Here is a 19,511-nt window from a genome sequence, read left to right on the forward strand (position 1 = left end):
ATATCTAGATATGGTGATGAACAAGACAATATTTGAGAATGAAGGGCAAAACTAGGTACAGCAGGAAAGAAAGTCGCAGGTACAGTGAGAACAGTAAATAAGCATAGGGAAGTGAGCAAGAACGTTAAGCATTAGTTGTCCGAATTAGTGCGCCCCTCTCTTACGTATGGTTGGTATGGCAGTGAAGCTTGGACTCTCTTGGAAGGACAAAAGTCAGAATGAGAGGAGTGGAAGTGAGCTACTTTGAGAAGCATTTGGAGTTACATGGACAGCCAAGCAGAGGAAGCTAAGGAGAAATGTGGCATTAACGTAGATGTGTTGGAAAGTGTTAGACTCTGACATGATTTGCTCATGTGGAGAGAACTGAGAGAGAATGACTAGAAGAGTGGTTGAGAATAAGGTGGGGAGAGAAGAAGAAGGAGGAAATCGAAGATATGGTGGAGAGATAGGGTGGATAGGTATATGAATGAGGGTAGTATGAGTTAGAGAGAAGGTAGCTTGATGGCAGAGGACAGGGTGACACGGAGGCAAACTGTTTGTAGTCAGTCCCCTCCAGGACTGGCGTATTGATAAAATTTACAAGTCATGTGTGCTCTCAGCTAGAATATTGCTCACCCTTGTGGAATGGATGTGGAGAGGTTGCACTAAAACAATTAGACAAAATTCAGAACAAAGCTGTTAGAATTAATAACCCTACTATTATAAATAAACTACCTCCCCTACAAGTAAGAAGGAATGTTGCCTTCCTTACATTTTTCTATAGATACTTTCATGGCATATGCTCAGACGAAGTTGCATCCATTGTGCCACCTCTTCATGCCTTCCCCTGTGCTACACGGGCATCTGGTAGCCTTCATGACTGGATTGTCACACTACCATATTACACAACTTCTATCAGAATTCATTTATTCCCTTAACTGCATCTCTTTGGAACTCGATTCCCCAAAGTTGTTCCCCCTCCCCTAACTTCAACCTACGGCAGTTCATGTCCAACTGTTACAGATTTTTTATGAATGGAGGACACCTGTAATATGGTATATGGATTGTTATTTTTGTTCATCTGTTTTTCCTTCCTCTGTTCTGTTATTTGTATTTAAAAAAAAAAATAGCGGGGGCATATTTACGACATGTAGGCGGGTCTTTTTAGTAGATCAGTAAAACGTGCTTTTAATGAAATTCAGATCCTTAAACTGTGCCCTAATTCGAACCTGGATCCATGAGGACTGCAGGCCACCTCTCTACGGATTCTGCCACCCATTATTAAAAGGGAACTAGGTGGTTCCAAAGGGGTCTAACAGTGTAACTTTTTATAGGGAATTTATTTATGTGGTTTAATTTTGCTAACGTGGTGCCCTTGATTGCCCAAATTAGAAATGATCAAGTCATCATCGAGTGAACATGGTGAAATCATGGCGGCCAGTCACCACAGAATTTTAAATTTCCATAATAGTACAATGGGTTTTGGAGCGGGAAGGAGAACGAGCTGGGTGGGAAGGGTTGGGTGGCGTGGATAGGTGGAGTGGGGCAGCATGGGATGGGTGGGTGAATGTGGGTGAGTAGGGTGAATGGATGAGTGGGATGGATGGGTAGGTGTGGTGGTGAAGCAGCCTGGATGGGTGAGGGAGTGGACAGGATGGGTGAGTGGATGGGTGGGTAGGTGCCCAGAATTGGCAGGGTGGGTGAGTGAGTGGTGGAAAAATAGGTCCTTGATGAATATAAAGTCATAGTAGGAATTTGTCTAGGGGAATATATTCCCTGGGATATAAGCCTAATGAGGAACATAGTTCAGTGGGTGAAATGAGACCGCGAGGGTCGTCTCCCACAGGAAAGGGTGACCTACCAGGGCCCCGAGCAATGCCAGTATGCATACTGTAGTCATACATATATACATATATTTTTTTTTATCCGGGCAACGCCGGGTAACCCTGCTAATTCCTGATAATCTAATAGAAAATTGGCTTTGGTTCTGCAAATTTCTGGCACCTGTGCTTCCAGGATTTCAGGCAAATTTGCTTCCACATTTTCAGTATTGTTACTTCGAAAGTTTTGGGAACATTAAGGCGGTGTCACACTGAAATTTTTTCGGCAAAATTTTCCCAGGCAACTCGATCTTTTCAGTTGGTTCTTCTTGGCGACGATGACAGCAAGTGCCTGTGATGCAGTATTTTTGTGAGAGCAGCCAAGATAATATCATCAAGACAAGTTTTCTAGGGGAAAGTTGGAATATAATCTAGTCGTGCAACATCGTTTTTGCTTCAGCAATTCTGTGGTCACTATATTTCCAAAATTTCAACAGCTTTACATACAGCCTTTCAAGCAACATTACTTTCAGATATCAATCAATCTGGCTTATAGAAAGTCTGGCACCTTCACTTTCAAAACATCTGGCAACTCTCTTTACACATTTTTAGTGCAGTAACTTTGTTCTCACATGTTCAACCTCTTCACTACCATGACATAATATATCCTTTACTGTTGTTTCCTCCAGATGGTTCAGTCAACCAAAGGAATGACCTCTCGTACTGAAGGGTTGACTGAAGGCTACAGCACGAAAAAAATTCTCAGCTGAATCAGGTAGTCTGGAGGTAGGAAGAATACGGTTAAATATACGGTAATATCTTTAGACTGAGAACGTCATTGAAATTTAAATCTTACTAGCCTCTGACGATTTGATCCAATCTGAGAGAGATTTTTCCAAGCGGAGAAGATAGATAAAAGATTCATTTACTCCCCCTCTATAAGAAGTTCCCCTAACATAAAATCGTCTGGAAGTAAAAATTAACACGCCACGAATTCAAGAGGGCAACAATTTTTTTTTTAACGAGTTGATTTAAGACTCGAAGTTACTTGTTTCAAATGCAATGTTACATATAGCCCATTTTGCTGTTATAGACGCGCTGTGCCAAGTTGCTTTATCTAAGTTAACGCCGGACAGTTCTACTCAGAAAAGGGGAAACGTAGCAGCCAGATGGTTAGAACAAATCTCGATTAACCCGAGCACTGCCGTCCATGCACTTAAATCTTTCTGGTGAACGCCATCGTCATCATCATCATCATTCTCTTCCCCTTGCTATAAAAATGGTGGGTAGGACACAAACACGCGCGCGCACGCACGCACGCACGCACACGCACACGCACACGCACACACACACACACACACACACACACACACACAGCAATAGGAAATCTGTCATGAGTAAGATGAGTGATAATGGGAAGCACGTTCTTCATTCATTTATCATTCAACTCTGTCAGTCCTCCATAACTTAAGAATGTGTCCGATGTCAGCTGCAGCAGTGCACCGGAGCTGTTCCGGTCCTGTCACGAACATAACACCCTCAACACCCTGAGCTTCCACTACTCAGTTGAATAGTATCATCTGGCGTTGGCTGCGATAGAATACTAGAGTTGCCCCGGTCATGAAAGGGATAATGGTGACATTATTAACACGGCCTCATATCACTGAATAAGTTTTAGGTGAATGAAGTCGTCTGACGTCAGCTGGAATATAATACAATAACTAGCTTCCAGTTACCGTAGAGTTCTCTTCAACGCTAGGTTATCACGTTTTGCTTCCGGACGTCGTATCTATCTATCTATCGATCTTGCCACTACCTGAGTATTACACACTGCTTTGAAAACATTTTTCGCAACAAAAGTTTTAACATTAATTAGTCCAGCACTACACGAGGTCCTTCCTACATATAGATTAAACCGTTTGATGGTGTCCTGCAGAAACGACCAAGACACCATCATACAAAAAGGGGTTAACGACCACGATGTCGTACTATTTACTTTTGTGCAACCTTCACGCAGTTTTATTCAGATTATGAGTAACTTGTTGAGATGAAATGCTTAAATATAGTCTTCCTGAGTCTCTTCACAGAAAGATTTCTCCCGTGCTCTGAACAAGTCCTTTCACTGACTACATGCGCCACGTCAGCATGCCTTAAAATGTGGAGGGCAAAGAAAATAGCGTGGAAAGCAACGTATTATGTGGAATGGGCTGGAATACTGGTAGGCGGTGGGCTGGGGCAGGAGAGCATACCCTGTGTACTGCATGCATATAGATGCTGTAGCTAGAATTGGTGGTTTGAGTGCAGTGAAAACTTAATTGGTGGTTTGAGTGCAGTGAAGACTTACTTTAGTACATCTCCAAAAACTGAACGTGACGGGGGTTAAGAGATAGGCGGCGGGGACAAAGAATTGGATGGGAAGAGCTGGAATTGTGGGCTGGGAAGAGCTGGAATTGTGGTGGGGGTGGGGAGGGGCCATAAAAGTAGAACCTGTAAAAATGGGCTCTGTTGGGTTTGGGGTGTCGGCGAAAAGTACGTAGCTACATTTTAAAATTTTCTCCAGCAACAAGAACAAAATAAACCTGTGATGCTCTCATATATCCACAGTATGCGGCACAGGTAACAAAATCGTCTGGTGGAGGTCTGATTAAAATGGAAAGAGTCTTGGTAGTGAAGGAGTTAAGACGTGGTAGTGGTGTTCCTCGCTATAGATTCCTCCTCCACAGTGCGGCCAAATGTAAGCCGGGGAACCCATAAATCGCAATGGATAAGTGAGGAACAATGGGATGGGATTGGCCAGATGGGTGGGTAAGGGGGCATAGGACTTGGTTGTGTAACATAGGGAAGCTTTTGGTATTACATTAGGACGGGACGTGGACTAAATTACATTATATTCCTCTCCATCTCCCCTCCCCCATAAACTCGGTCTTTCTGTCTGTCCGTGTTTCTGTCTGTCTCCCTGTGTTCTAATTCCTTTCTAAATTGCCTTTCACATGATTCCTTCTTTATGTTTTTCTCCTTTTTCCATCCTTCCTCTATTTTTTCGTTATTCCATCTTCTGTATCCCTCAGCATTCGTCACATTCCCTCCTCCTTCTAGTTTTCTAGGTCCTTCCGCCATCTTTCTTTCCTTCTCGTTGCATTCCTTCCATTTCTCCTTCTCTTCTCATTTATTCCCATTGCGCCCTTGTCTAACGTTGTATTTTTCTCACTTTCTAAACTCTTTCCAGTTCTTCTTTCCTCCCTCCCATTTTTTCTCATCTTTTCCTTCTTCCCTCACACATTTTTTTCTTCTTATTCCTTCCTCTTTCCCTCCTACATCTCGTATCCTTCTTTCCTCAATCTCTCTCTTCTTCTTCCCATTCCTTGGTCCCTCTTTCTCACTGTATCCTCTCTCCTTCTTTCCTCGCCGTTTCCTTTTTCTTCCTACCTTCTCCTCCAAATCTTATTTCTTCTCATCATTTCCGCCTCTGTTGGCTTCTCATCCCCTCCCACTGTCACTTTTTCTTCTCATTCTTTTCGTTTCTCCCTGTTTACGTCATCTTATTAGTTCCATCCTCCCGTCTTCTTTGTTCCATTCCTTTCTTCCACCTCTTTAATGTTTTTTTTTCTTGTCATTCCTTTCTCCCATCATTTCATTTACATCTCATCTCTCTCTCTCACTTCCTTTTCGTCTCTCTCTCTCTCTCTCTCTCTGGGTGTCAGCCGTTCTTGTTTGTTTACTTACCTACCAACGCAAAAACAAGAAGCCCACCCCTTTAATTTAGATGGAGACGTGTAATTAGCTTGGAAAGGCCTTTTTCCCTTTGACTAATGAGGGAGTGTGCTTCATTTTCAGGCAATTAAGATACTCGGCATAATCAGGGAATAAATTAGTCATGCCGTGGTGGAAGCTGCGTAATTATGTGAAGACTGTCAACTTCCTTTTCAGATGAATTTTTCCTCGTGTGTTGCAATTATGGAAGGGAGGAATCAGTTAATTTTTGGTGGGGACGAGAGAGAGAGAGAGAGAGAGAGAGAGAGAGAGAGAGAGAGAGAGAGAGAGAGAGAGAGAGAGATTTAGTTAAGAGGTGTGGAAGGTGGGGAAGGTATAGGTTAGATAGGTGGGTAAGTTATGGGTTAGGGGGTAATGTATGAGTTAGGAAGGTGGGGAAGGAATGGGTTGACAAGATGGAGGAGGTATGGGTTAGTTAGGTGGGGGAGGTATGCGTTGGGGAGGATGGGAAGAAATGAATTAGCAAGGTGGGGAAGCTATAAGTAAGAGAACGTATGGGCTAGGAATGAAGGGAAGGTATGGGTTATGGCGGTGGGAAAGAAATTTCGTAGCAGAAGGATACTTTGAGAGTATAAAAATATATCTGAACATGACTTAGGGGGACTTGTATAATCCATAATCATTTGCTTCCATGCGGTCACTGATGAACATAGGCGCATATAAACTTATAATTGTAAGCGCACTCGCTCATTAGAATTTTGTCCCCGATTTGGCATGTAAGTGGCTTACCATCAGACACCCGGACTCAGGCGCTACGTGACTAAGCCTTATTAGCCTATTTACTAAGATTACGTACCGGTACATCTTAATATGGTCTTTTCATCTCCAGACAAGATTATTCAGCTTTGGAGAGATTATCGAGACAGAGCGTTCCGATCGCTTGGTGGTGGTTTGACGAAAACGAGATATACGTGATAGTGTTGAAAGGGTTGACCACACGCATTCATTCAGCTCAGAGCAAATGTCATGTTCCAATCTTAGCCATACACGGTAGAGTAAACCCCACGTCCAGCCTTCAGTCTTCCCTCCTGACGCCAGTGTACGACAACGTAATCTATATCTCCCGATGATACCTGCTGGGTGAGGCAGGAAAAAATAACATTGACAGTGATAACACCATCAGTCTGATGACGTCTAATTGCAGGTAATTTTTGCTTTTAGCAAACAGTTTTATTTAGCTTTGGAATTTGGTTATGGAGAGGTCGGTGAAGGCTATATATATATATATATACCGTATATATATATATATATATATATATATATATATATATATATATATATATATATATATATATATATATATATATATATATATATAGACTCTCCCCTGTGGAATTAAGTCCTCCGGATATATATATATATATATATATATATATATATATATATATATATATATATATATATATATATATATATTTCAGGGCAAGAAAACGAGTGATTAATTAGTTAAAAAGTAATAAAAAACATTAGATTAAAATCCGGATGATCTTTTCTTCGTCCGTAGTGTCTACCAGGTGTGGGGGTAAGTGACGGCAATTCCAACCATTAGGAAAAAGTGTCCATCCATCCATCATCCAATCCTACGTTGCCCCATGAGGAGCGTCGGAGCCCGGGGCTATGCAAGTTGGTCCCGACATGAAAGATGAGAGTGAAAGCGTCACAGAATGAAATATATTTCTGGCTTTGCATGAATTATGACTGACGGCTCGTTGAGAGAGAGAGAGAGAGAGAGAGAGAGAGAGAGAGAGAGAGAGAGAGAGAGAAACGCACACCCACAAACAACAGGCTATGACTCACATAGGCACAGTCATCCCGGATCATGGTTTAAGTCCTGGCTAAGCAATAAAGGAGAGTCGTAACTTAGCCACGCTGCGTCTCCCCTCTCTACCTGCTCCTGTTGTTATTTGCCTAAACCTCTTGGCTTTTGTTATTATGTTTACTGCCTACTCCTTATGCGTGTCAGTGTTGTTAGATTAGGCCGCTTAGTGTCCAAGAAACCGGTTCCGGAGTTTATTAATCACACTTTTCTAATATTATTTCCGTTTTGAGAGAGAGAGAGAGAGAGAGAGAGAGAGAGAGAGAGAGAGACCTTTGCCGCTTAGATCACTTAACTTTTCTCCACCTCAACACCCTTTCATTTTTTCCTGCTTCCTCTTATCATTCCTTAAACCTATTCCTTATTCCCTCTCCCATCCCTTAAATTTTCTCAACTTTCTCTTCTTCCACCGATCTTCTCTTATCCTTTTCCCTACACCTCATTTCCCCTCTCCTGCCGTCTTCCCCTCCCTTCCTACCTTCCACCTTCCCCTCCCACATTCCCGCACCCTCTCCCCATATCCCCTCCCTCCCACATCTTCCAACATTCATATCCCTATCCAGCCCTCCCTCGGGATGACACACACACACTGCCTTTCTGGAGATTGGCAGCAGGGGATGTTTCTCTGCTTCTTTTGTTTCTTCACTTATACAACACATCCCAAAGCTATTTAAAATCATATGCGAAGCGAAGAAGTTCTTATAATCTTTTTAGTCTAACTTGGGCTAAAAATTGTACTTCTCCACCTTGAATGCTGAATTTCAACAAGAGTCACGGAGCAACGCTGTAGACAAAGTACTGTCTTTTTCCACAACTGACCTGCGAGAATTAAGCCACAAAAGGACGGAAATCTGGACCAAATAAGAGCAAAAACAGTATACGCCTAGTTATTTTAGCTGTAATAGTGTGTTAATATTCTCTACGAAAAGCCACGTTGGTTTGCTGGTGATGTGCTTTTCTTGTGGTCAGTGATTTCTTTCTGCACTTAAGCTGAATACTTATAAAACACTTAGCCTACAGTATGTGCTCTGAAATGCGCTTGAGCTCAGAAGATCGCATCCCTGAGTTTTCAGTCATTGTTCACTGCTTTGTTAGGTATTGTTATGAAGTGGATTAATATTATGTACGCGACTGTACCTGAGCTCTGGGTTCGGCGATTCAAATCCAGACCATGACGATCAAATAAAGCGGGAGGTGGTAGTATGTAATGAAATACGTTTGCATATGTTCGTATCCTGTAGGTTTTTGTCGATGACATATGCAGACTTTGACGCACACACACACACACACACACACACACACACACACACACACACACACACACACACACACCATCACTTCGACTTTCACATGCGCAGCTCTCACTCCAAACACCCCTTCCCTATTCCTACTTCTCCAGCATGAGGAAAGGTTAGTTCTGGCTACTGTTCTTCCGGAGAGGTCAGAATGTTGTATTAGTCTATATTTGTCCAACGAGAATAATTTTATTTTTATTATTATTATTATTATTATTAATAATACAGTCTGTATACATATATAAAAATAAAATACATAAACACACACACACACACACACACATATATATATATATATATATATATATATATATATATATATATATATATATATATATATATATATATATATATATATATATATATATATATCACAATATATATATATATATATATATATATATATATATGCCGGTATATGTACAGTACGTACTTATGGTGGTGGTAGCTCCGCGTATCAAATTATTTACCCTATTCTATCGAGATCAAAATGGAATATGTGAAGGGAATAATTGCATTACCTCTCCTCACAACCATAACGATATTTCTTTTAAAGTTTCGCAAACCTCAAGTGATATTCCTAAGCTCGCAAAGCACTAATTTAGTTGAGAGAAAAAAATCCATTATCGTTTTCGCTCCGACAGCGAATCTGTTTTATTCTTGTTAACTCCCACACGATTTTATTCAACTTAGGATGGATATCTGTAAAAAATAAAATAAAATAACTGCTATTGTTCCATTCATTAGTATGATGATTTCTGGTATTATATTCTTGCCATGCACAAGCTATTTCATTGAACTGAGGAAGGAACTCATGTGGTAAAGGAGTTAATTTGAAATGCCAAAAGTCTGAGTTTATGCTTATCATAATGAACCGCAAAGCCACTCTTCATTAACATTTTTTGCTGAACTTGGCCATAACCTAGGTTAAGAGTACTTATATGTTCGGAACGTACTAGCCAGCTCAGCACACGCACACACACACACACACACACACACACACACACACACACACACATGCCTTCGTCTATCTATCTTCTTATCTGCTCATCTATCTATAAATCTATCAGTCTGTCTGTTTTCTATTTACCTGTTAATATGTATTTATCCATCCATCAATTAGTCAACTAGTGTATCAGTCTATCTGTTTATTTAACTAGGAAGATAGACAGATCGATAGACAGGTTGCTGTTTATATGTACGCGATAAAGTATAGTGCTGATCCACTTCTGTGATGATTTCCGTATCAATTAGCCAGACAATAAACACACTTTGCGATTATTCTGAAAACCACCAAACGACATCACTGGGAACTCTCTGTGTGTAAACGTATTGTGCTGAGAGGATTTTTGGCTAGTGTTGTAATCTGGGGGACGGCTGGGTGCTTTCCCTGCCAGCCAGAATTAAACAGCGTGGTCCATATATAACATCCATTTACATCCACCAGGCGATTTCACGTGTTGTGGGGACGGCTGATCAGTGTTACCAGTATCTACCCTGCCTTTTTTTCTTCTTTTTCCATTCCTACTACCACACTCACGCCCACACCAGCACACAAAGCCTTCCTCGCAACACACAAGATACTGCCAAGTGAGTTGTCAATGGAGTGCTATTTACAAACCATCCTGTATGTGTTTATGATTAATTCTTAGCCAAGGGGATTGCGAATGGTGGATTAAGCCCTGGCACTGATCCTTCCTCCTGACATTCCTTTCCTTTCCAGTGACCTCTCCCTGTCCTCCCCATTGTTTCTGATATGGCAACAAGCTGACAACATACAGTGTAGTGCTCTCCTTGTCGGTCACTTGCACAAGATTATTTTGATATAGTTCTATGGAGGCAGGAATGTCGGTGGTCTCTTCGGTGAGTACAAGAGAAAGTAACTCATTTCTTAGATATTCTGTTCATTGTCTATCCCCCTACTGTACTTCACTCTTTCCTCTTGTGGTTTCATTTCAGCTTATGTATGATATGGGAGACAGGGATGATGATAATCTAAATGCTGCTACTGATGATGGTGATGACTGGAAAAAGAGAACGATGATGATGATAATGATGGCTGAAAAATAAGGAAGAAAGCATTCATGATACTGATATTGATGATGATGATGATGTGAGTGTGAGGAAGCCAGTGCCGTTATTCCATAATCCTCCATCCATATTATGCGTCTGAGTATTAGTTGGCTCTTCTTCATCTTCTCTGAAACACAGAGAAGAAGAAGAAGAAGAAGACGAAGAAGAAGAAGACGAAGAAGAAGAAGAAGAAGAGGAGGAGGAGGAGGAGGAGAAAAAGAAGACGGAAAGAAGAGAAACAAGAAGAAGAAGACTTAGATTAATGCGTATCAAGTGCATTATGGTCATTCAGAAAGTCACTATTTGCTGATAATCCTCACAATGCTACACACAACAATCGACTCAATATCCCCGTCCCAGGTTGTACTGCTGGTTGAAGAGGGAAGAGAGAGACAAATCTCGTCTAAAAGTCCGATCGGCCCGCAGCAAAGTATACCCCTTTTACTCTACCTTGGCCTAAAATCATCTATCTACCTTGAATACTGAGCTGCAACAAAAGATAAGCGAAAGAGTGTGATGGTAGTCACGAAGAAGTGATACGAAAGGGATGCATAGCCATAATATTGTATTATTCCACCACTGAGCTATGTGAAATAAACTGCAGAAGGGAAAAAAAATAAAAAAGAATTGGACCAAGTTAGCGTAAATGAGCAATGGTGGATTTAGAAACTGCACTATGCCACTTGATCTATTAGTAAAGCAGTACTGTATTAAATCGAGTGACGACTGTACCTGGCGTATGAGTTCAAAATTCCCGAAGTGCTTACGGTAAAGGGTTTTCGACTAGGAAATGTTTCCAAGGGTGTGCGTTGGTCTCCTTGCCTCCTACACTTTGAAAGGGGCAATACGGGACTGGGTGTTATTGTTTACTACCATATACAGTAATATCCCTAACAGTTTTCCTCTCTCTCTCTCTCTCTCTCTCTCTCTTTTCCTTTACTATAGTCCACCTCCCTCTTCCCGACCGTTCATTTGTAATTATCGTATTCTCCCCCTCCTCCCTCCCTCCCTCTCTCTCTCTCTAATATATTATCCTTTACTATAGTCAACTTCCCTCCTCCCGACCGTTCATTTGTCATTACAGTATACTCCCCCCCCCCTCTCTCTCTCTTCATTACAGTCCATCTTCCCCCCCCCTTCTGTCTGTCTGTCTCTCCCTCCCTCCCTCTTCATTACAGTCCACCTCCCCCCCCCCTCTCTCTCTCTCTCACGCTTGGCCTCACCCTTTTTCACTTGCTTTCTCTCCCTCTCTCTCATATTCAATAGCCTTTTGCTCTCGGGAAAACATACATGCAGACACATAAGCGTGTATACACAAACACATACAGACACTTAAATACACACACACACACACACACACACACACACACACACACACACACACACACACTTAAAAAACACACATTTCCACACGCTTTTCTGTCTCTGTCCTTGTGTGTTTTTTTTTTTTAACAAATCTCTCTCCATTTTTATGTCTGTCTGTCTTTATGTTTGTCCGTTTGTCTTTATATAAGCACTCTAGTTTGTATTTGATTGTCTTTATGTTTCTCTCTCTCTCTTTGTACTTATCTGTCTGTCCTTGTGTCTGCCTGTATAGCCTTATGTCTCTCTGTCTACCCTTACGTCTGTCTGTGTGTCATTCCCTATGTCTGCCTTTAGTCGGTCAGTTCTTATATCTGGCCTCCGTGTCTCTGACTGTCTATCTTTTTATCAGTCAGTCAGTCTCTCTGTATGTCTGTCTTTGTGTGTCTGTCAGTCTCTGTGTGTCTGTCAGTCTGTTTGTCTGCCTGTCTGTCTGTCTGTTTGTCTGTCTGTCTGCCCATATGCTCGTCTGCCAGTCTGTCTGTTTGTCTGTCTGCCTGACTGTCTGTCCATATGTCCGTTTGCCTATCCTTAGGTCTGTCTGACTTTTTACCCGTCCAAGCCCCGGAGAGGCTCAGGAACGGGTATTGTTTCACTCGGTTTGTCCTTTTGTTTGTTTGTCTGTTAACAACCTTACGTGATAACTGCTGCTGCGACTTTGACTATAATTACAGGGATGATGGGCTGAGACCTTCTGATCACCTGATTAAATTTTGGGTCAAATTGGGCCAAGACCCAGGCGTATGCCCAAAAAGTGTTAAAAAAAAAAGTTTTTTCGCCATAACTCCCTCCAATTCGTCATATCGACATGAAACCAAAACCTAAAAGTGCGTCTTTCAAATCTGCATCCTATAACATGCCTCATTACATCAGGTGGGTCATCCCTCAGTTAGCGGTAGAGGGGTCAATGTCAGGTGGGTCGGGCTTAAAACTTCATATGGGCATAAAATCGTCAATTTGCACCCGATTTCCTCCAAATCTGATATGTGACATCTTTGACTGGATATCCTGTTGTGTTTATACGTCAGCACTAAAATGGCTGCCGGGAACAGGTCTGCTGTTCATTGGCATCGCTTCTTTTTGTACTTATGTCTGCCTGTCTGTATGTCCTTAAGTTTGTCTGTCTGTCAGTCTGTCTTTGTCTGTTAGCCTGTCCTCATTCCTTTATGGCTGTGTTTGTCTGTGTGCCTGTCTGTATACTCTTTCAGTACGTCAGTCTGTTCTTATATCTGTTAACGTGTCGTTTTGTATGTCTCTCTATCCATTGTTATCACTCTCTCTCTCACTCTCTCTCTCTCAGCAAGGTGAGGGCGCCACAATAAAAACTAGGGCGGCAAATTGCGTGCTAGCGAGCGACCGTCATCATGCAAGTCGAGGGGAGTTGTAAACTTCACTGGCGACACGATTTATAGGCTAATACAGGGTTCGGGTCAGGGTCCGGGTTCTCTGACATGGTTCCAGGTTCGTTGACGTGGTTCTGGGTTCTTTGGCATGGTACTGGGTTCGTTGGCATGGTTCTGGGTTCGGTGCCATGGTTGCGGCTTCGTTGACATTGTTCTGGGTACTATGATATGGTTCTGGGTTCGTTGGCATGGTTCTGGGTTCTCTAACATGGTCCTGGGTTCGTTGACATGGTTCTTGGTTCGTTGACATGGTTTTGGGTTGGTACAAGGTTCCGAGGTTTGCTAAAATGATCTACGATTTGCTAAACTGGGTAGGGATTCCCCACGACCCAGTAAAACTGGGCAGTGGGATTCCCTGAAACGGGTCCAGGTTCGTCAAAAGGTTGCCGAATTCGATGAAATAGTACTGAGTTCTACGAAAAGGTTCCAAGCTTTGCTAAAGGCATTCAAGACTCGCTGATATGCTTCTGTTTTTGCTGATATGGTTCTCGGTTCGCTAACAGTCTCCCAGGTTCGCTATAACTGGTTCCGGGTTCGCTGCAGTATTTCAGAGATCAAGTTTGGAAAGTCTGAAAAGACTCAAGCATTCCCTAAAAGGTTTCTGTGTTCGTTGTCAATGTCAAATGTTTCGCTGAAATTGTCTGGGATTTCTGATAAGGTTCCGTGTTTGCTAAAAGGGTCCAGGATTCGGTAAAATGTTTTCGTTTTGTTTAACTGGTACAGGATTCGCCTCTGGCCAGAGATGTTTCTGTTTGCTGAAATGATTCAGCGTTCGCTGAAATAGGTTCAAGCTTTCCCATATGGCTCCAGGTTCATCAAAGTGAGTCCAAATTCGGTAAAGAGTTTCCATGTGGAAAGGATGGACAGCGACAGCGGCAGCCTGACGAAGAGAGTGTATGTGAGGTGGAGGGGGTAGAGGGAGGGGGAGGCCAAGGATGAGATGGAGGGATGGAGTGGAGAGGTATATGAGAGATGGGGGTGTGAGCTGGGAGAAGGGCAGTGAAATGGCGAGGGACAGGGCGACATGGAGGAGATTTGTTGTGGCCACCCCTTACGGGATTAATGTGTCTGGCAATAGATAGATGGATAATTTCCATGTTTGTTAAAATGGATTCAAACGTGTTAGAAGTTTCTGGATTTACACAAATAGGTCCGAAATTACTCAAATGTTTCGAGATCACTAGAAGGCTAGTGGGTGCGCTAAATTATTTCTGGATCTGTTGGTATGTGTGTTTGTTTATAGGGCCGCAACAACGTTTCACATTTTACAAAATTGGATCAGATCTCGTTAAAATGAATCCGATTTCGTTAAAATGGGTTCGGATTCACTAAGATGGCAGTGGGATCGCTAAACTGGGTTCTGCTTCATTACGACAGGCCTGGGTTTGTTAAAATGGGTCAAGGGACGTTAAAACTGATTTGGGCTCAATATAATGAGTTTTGGTCAGCTGAAATGGGGTTGGGATTCCTAAGATGGGGTCAGGCGGTTAAATGTTTCGGAACTTCCCGGCTTGCTGAAATGAGACTGGGTTTGTTAAAATGATCCAGAGCTGACGCCCGGGAACTGGACAGGTTTTCCAAGTTGGATCAAACGGCCTCTGAGTTCGCTAGGAGGGTTTTGAGTTCGATCACAAGTTGCTAATAGGTTTCTCTATCTGTAGTTATGCTTCCTAGTTTGCTAGCACATCTTTTAGCCCAGGAACATTAAGGATACACCTGGAAAAAAATTCGAGAAAACTGATTTTTTCAGGAAAGGTACATAGAAGCCTCGTAAGTCAAAATCAACAAACATTCTAAACATTCCACGTAAGCTACCCGTGTGGGACGAAAAATTCAAGATGGCCATCGTCGGCACAGGGCGCATACATAGCTCTGTGACTAAAATTCACACGTGGCCATGTAATACCACCTTTTATGGATTTTAAAGAGTGATAAATCAATTTCTGCTGTTATTCTAAGAATTCTACGTCACTGATATACGCAGAGAACGTGCGCCAAACGCAAGAAATTGGAAACCTGTATTGATAATTCTGCTTGAATTTATGAACTGGCGTATTCTTCATCTGATGTTTTTATTTTTCCGGCTGGGTACTGATTAAAGTGTAGAGGCTGAAGCACATAGACAGATAGAAAACAGTGTGAATGGAACGAGACGGCAGCATAAGAACTGTGATACTTGTGATTTTTGTGATAAGCCAGTCACCCCTGACCGAAGTACTGTTAAAGAAAGATGTCTACCTAGCATATTGAACAATAGTGCTGATCTGAGGGACAGACTTGATGAAAGACTATTATCCAAAGTGTTGCCAGTTCCGGCTCATAAATGGTGCACAGAACATTACATCATGCCATCATACATAAAATGCCCTGACACAAACAGTTCCTGATTCTGTCAATTGAGGTTTTCTGTGATCTATATTCTCAGACAGTGGACCAGCGCAAAGACCTCCGGGAATCTACAATTGCGTGTGATAGCAGATACTTTCGCACCTTTGGAATTACCTATCACACCAATCGCCATTTGCTTACACAGGTGTATACCGCGAGAGACTGGTCTGCATTGATACTGGAGTCGAGGCATCTATTTGTGCTGATGCAGATTGTGCAGTCAAATCAGGTGAGGAGGCAGCTGCACGTATCACTGGCCTGAACTACGCTGATGTTTAACTTAAAAGGAGTGACAAGGTTATATCTATTTGTGCTGCAACCTGTACTGCCGCTGTCCGTGGCAAAGACGTTGAGGTTTACCCCACACTTCTCTTCATGCGGGTCACATAGTTGATAAAAACCAATCAGATATGGAGAATCACCTTAAACATGAGTTTAGTATACTGCCACCAGCACCACTTGGGAAGGTTACAATGTGCAAAAACAAAAAAAAGTGGTCTTGCAAAGGTGCTGAAAGCTCCAGTAGTCCCAATATCCACTGAAGCTCTTAAGAACAAATACTATGTGGTGGATGGAGGACATCTGCTGCAAAATGTGACATGGCCTGTGGAGGTCATGTGTGTGACAGCTACTGTATGTGAATCAAGTTATCAATAACTACTGCAAAGAATTCACTTTCTGTTTTGATGGCTACACAGATCTCACCCTGTCAACCAAAGTAGCTGAACAGAATGGCTGCACTGATCCAAATGTCTCTGCTGACATAGTGTTTGATTTCAACATATCAGTCACGGGCAATCAACGCTCCATTAATGCAAATCGTAACAAGTCACGGTTAATCAGTAGGCAGAATGTCCGACTTGCATCTGAAGGCGTTGCGTGCTATCAAAGTCAGGTTGATGCTGACTGCTTAATAAAAAGCACAGCATTGGCATTTGCTGCTGTACTTGTGGCAAAAGATGCAGACCTGCTTGTCATGTTGGTTGATATGGGCACAACAGACAATATCTACATGCGGTATGGAAGAGACTTTATTTACAGTATACACAGCATCCAGCAGGCAATGCATCCACACACCCGACAACACATATTGATAACACATGCTATCACCGGATGTGACGCAGTCTCTGCCTCATATGGCACTTGCAAAAAGAAGACCATGACAGTCTTGGAAAGAGGATTGAAGGATGTTGGATGTGCTTAAGAACAGCGATGCCAGCCATGAAGAAGCAGCCAGAGTGGGGGAAATATTCCTATTGATGTTATATAATGCCAGTCCGACATGTACAACTCTTGATTAGCTGAGATTTGTGCAGTACATGCAAAGGATGAGCAAAGCATCCAGCTGCTACCAACTTCACAGCCTACCTCCCACATCCTCAGCTGCAAAGTACCACTCATATCGAGCCCACTTCGCAGTTCAGGAGTGGCTGAACGCTCAATCCATATTTGGCTGACAGACCAGTTCTTCTCATTGTGTTACATGGTTATAAACAAATGTGTGGCATGAGATGCAAATATCGGAAAGCAGGATTCTACTGTATACCTATGTGTTCCTTGTGTATTGGCCAATCTTGTGCTAATTCATATCCACCTGATGAAGATACTCAGTCCCCAAGCTAAAATTGTGACCATAACTAGTTATGATACTTTAAAAAAAAAAAAAAAAAAAAAAAAAAAAAAAAAAAAATGTTTCATTTAGAAGTAGTTCAGTAACTGTTGCAGGCAAAAGTTAGTGCTGGCTGTTAACTTTAAATGTACTGAATTTACCATTTCGTTTAAATAATACATTACCTTGATCATATCTTGAACATATGTCAATAATCATTTAAATAATGGTAAAACTGGTTTTCTTATACCTCAAAGCCTTTAAAAAGAGGTATTATATGACCATCTGTGACTTCTGGTTTCAAAGCTATGTAAGCGTCCTACTGTATACCATTGGCGGCCATCTTAGATTTTCGTCCCACGCGACTAACCCATGTGGAATGTTTAGAATGTTTGTAGATTTCGACTTAGCATGCTTCCAAGTAACTCTCCTGAAAAAATCAACTTTCTCGAATTTTTATCCAGGTTCCCTTCGAGTTTGAGTTAATGCTCCTGGCCTATTTAGGTTTTCTAACAGGTTTTCATGCTCACTAAAAGATTCACTGGTTTGCTACAAGACTTCTAGTTTCACTGAAAAATTCCTGGTTTTGCTGAAAGACCCACTACAAGACATCTTGGTTCACTAGAAGTCGTTCACTGGAAAAGGGTCAAGATTATAAAAAATCTTCGAGGTCTGTTAAAAAGACCCAGGGTTCCCCAAACGGGATTCTTGTCCCTGCAAAATACTCAGTACACTGTTTCGCTGAAATATTCCATGGTTTGTTAAAAGACATATTGGTTCTTCTGAAAAGCTAATATACTTGATAACTGTCTCAGGATTAGTTAAAAAGCTCTAGAGTTCACTAAAGAAGGCTCCTTGCTTTACTAACAGGACAGAGTCTTTCTAACAAGCACCCCCACCTCTTGTCAACATAAGTCTCACGGATTAGGTAAAAGAAAAAAGGAGATTCACTGAGAATAATTTGAGTACTCCAATAAAGCTGGTTCACTGAGAAAGATCTGAGTACTTTAACAGACCCCTGGTTCACTAAAAGGCCCTCTGTTATTTTATTTTTATTAAAGTCTCTCCGTTTCTCCAAAAGGCTCCCTATATTTCTAAAGGGCTATTTCTTTTGTTAAACAGTTCGTGTCTCACTAAATAGCTTTCGGTTTCGGTAAAAGGCTCCCTGGTTCACTAACTAGACCCTCTGATGTGCTGAAATGATACTGGACTCACTAATTATTAAAGCCGAGCTCAAACTTATGGCCTCTGAGTACGGGTTCCGTCGCTAATGGACAAGCAATCGTAAGGTCAACTGTACGATGTGTTTTTGTGTTACAAGATTTGCTGTTTTTTTTTTTTTTCAGTTTTGTTATTTATACCTTTGTGTTCTGTGTTTTGTTCACTTGTGATTTGTCTTCTTAACTGCAATTTGATCCTTTGTATCGCATTATTTATTTTGTGTTATGTGATTTGTTATTTTCTGTGTAATATTTGTTTCTCTCGTCCTCGCGAAGCTGAAGCGGATATTATGTTTTGATTGATGTGTGTGTGTGTGTGTGTGTGTGTGTGTGTGTGTGTGTGTGTGTGTGTGTGTGTGTGTGTGTGTGTGTGTGTGTGTTTGCAGTCGCGCACAATAAGTCAAGGGTCAAGGGTCAAGGTCACAGGGTTACGTCAAAGTAAGATCAGCCTCAACGGTTTTATCTAATTTATATCACACTTAGTGGAAGGGTTCAGAGTAAAGCAGGAACGAAGGGTGTAAATTTTTATTACAATCCTGTCCCTACTGTCTGCATCTCGGCTTAATCAAACCGTCTGTCCTTAGCTGGAAATACTAGAGTTGTCGTGATCATGAGAGGAATTAGTAGTAGTAATAGTAGTTGTAACTCCAGGTTCATCCGAGATGTGAACTACTGCAGGCTGTAGTTGCTTCCTTCCTGCAGTCCGCCATCCCTCTTTCAGCGGATAGGGAGTGGCTTGAGCGGCGTTTGCATAACTAGAGAGGGGAGCCGTCCA

General features: G+C 41.9%; 1 protein-coding gene across 1 annotated transcript in view; it reads right to left on the reverse strand.

Annotated features, from left to right (window-relative positions):
• The window catches only part of LOC145417855 (uncharacterized), a 109,671-nt gene extending 95,902 nt beyond the window's left edge, over positions 1-13,769 (reverse strand). The window contains exon 1 of the mRNA XM_080286474.1: positions 13,568-13,769. Coding sequence (XP_080142600.1) covers positions 13,568-13,769 — 202 coding nt within the window. The remainder of the gene's footprint in view (positions 1-13,567) is intronic.
• Positions 13,770-19,511: the final 5,742 nt, after the last annotated feature.

Source organism: Coenobita brevimanus, chromosome 111, assembly GCF_032717465.1.
Source record: "Coenobita brevimanus isolate Jiangsu-jjx chromosome 111, ASM3271746v2, whole genome shotgun sequence".
Taxonomy (NCBI): domain Eukaryota; kingdom Metazoa; phylum Arthropoda; class Malacostraca; order Decapoda; family Coenobitidae; genus Coenobita; species Coenobita brevimanus.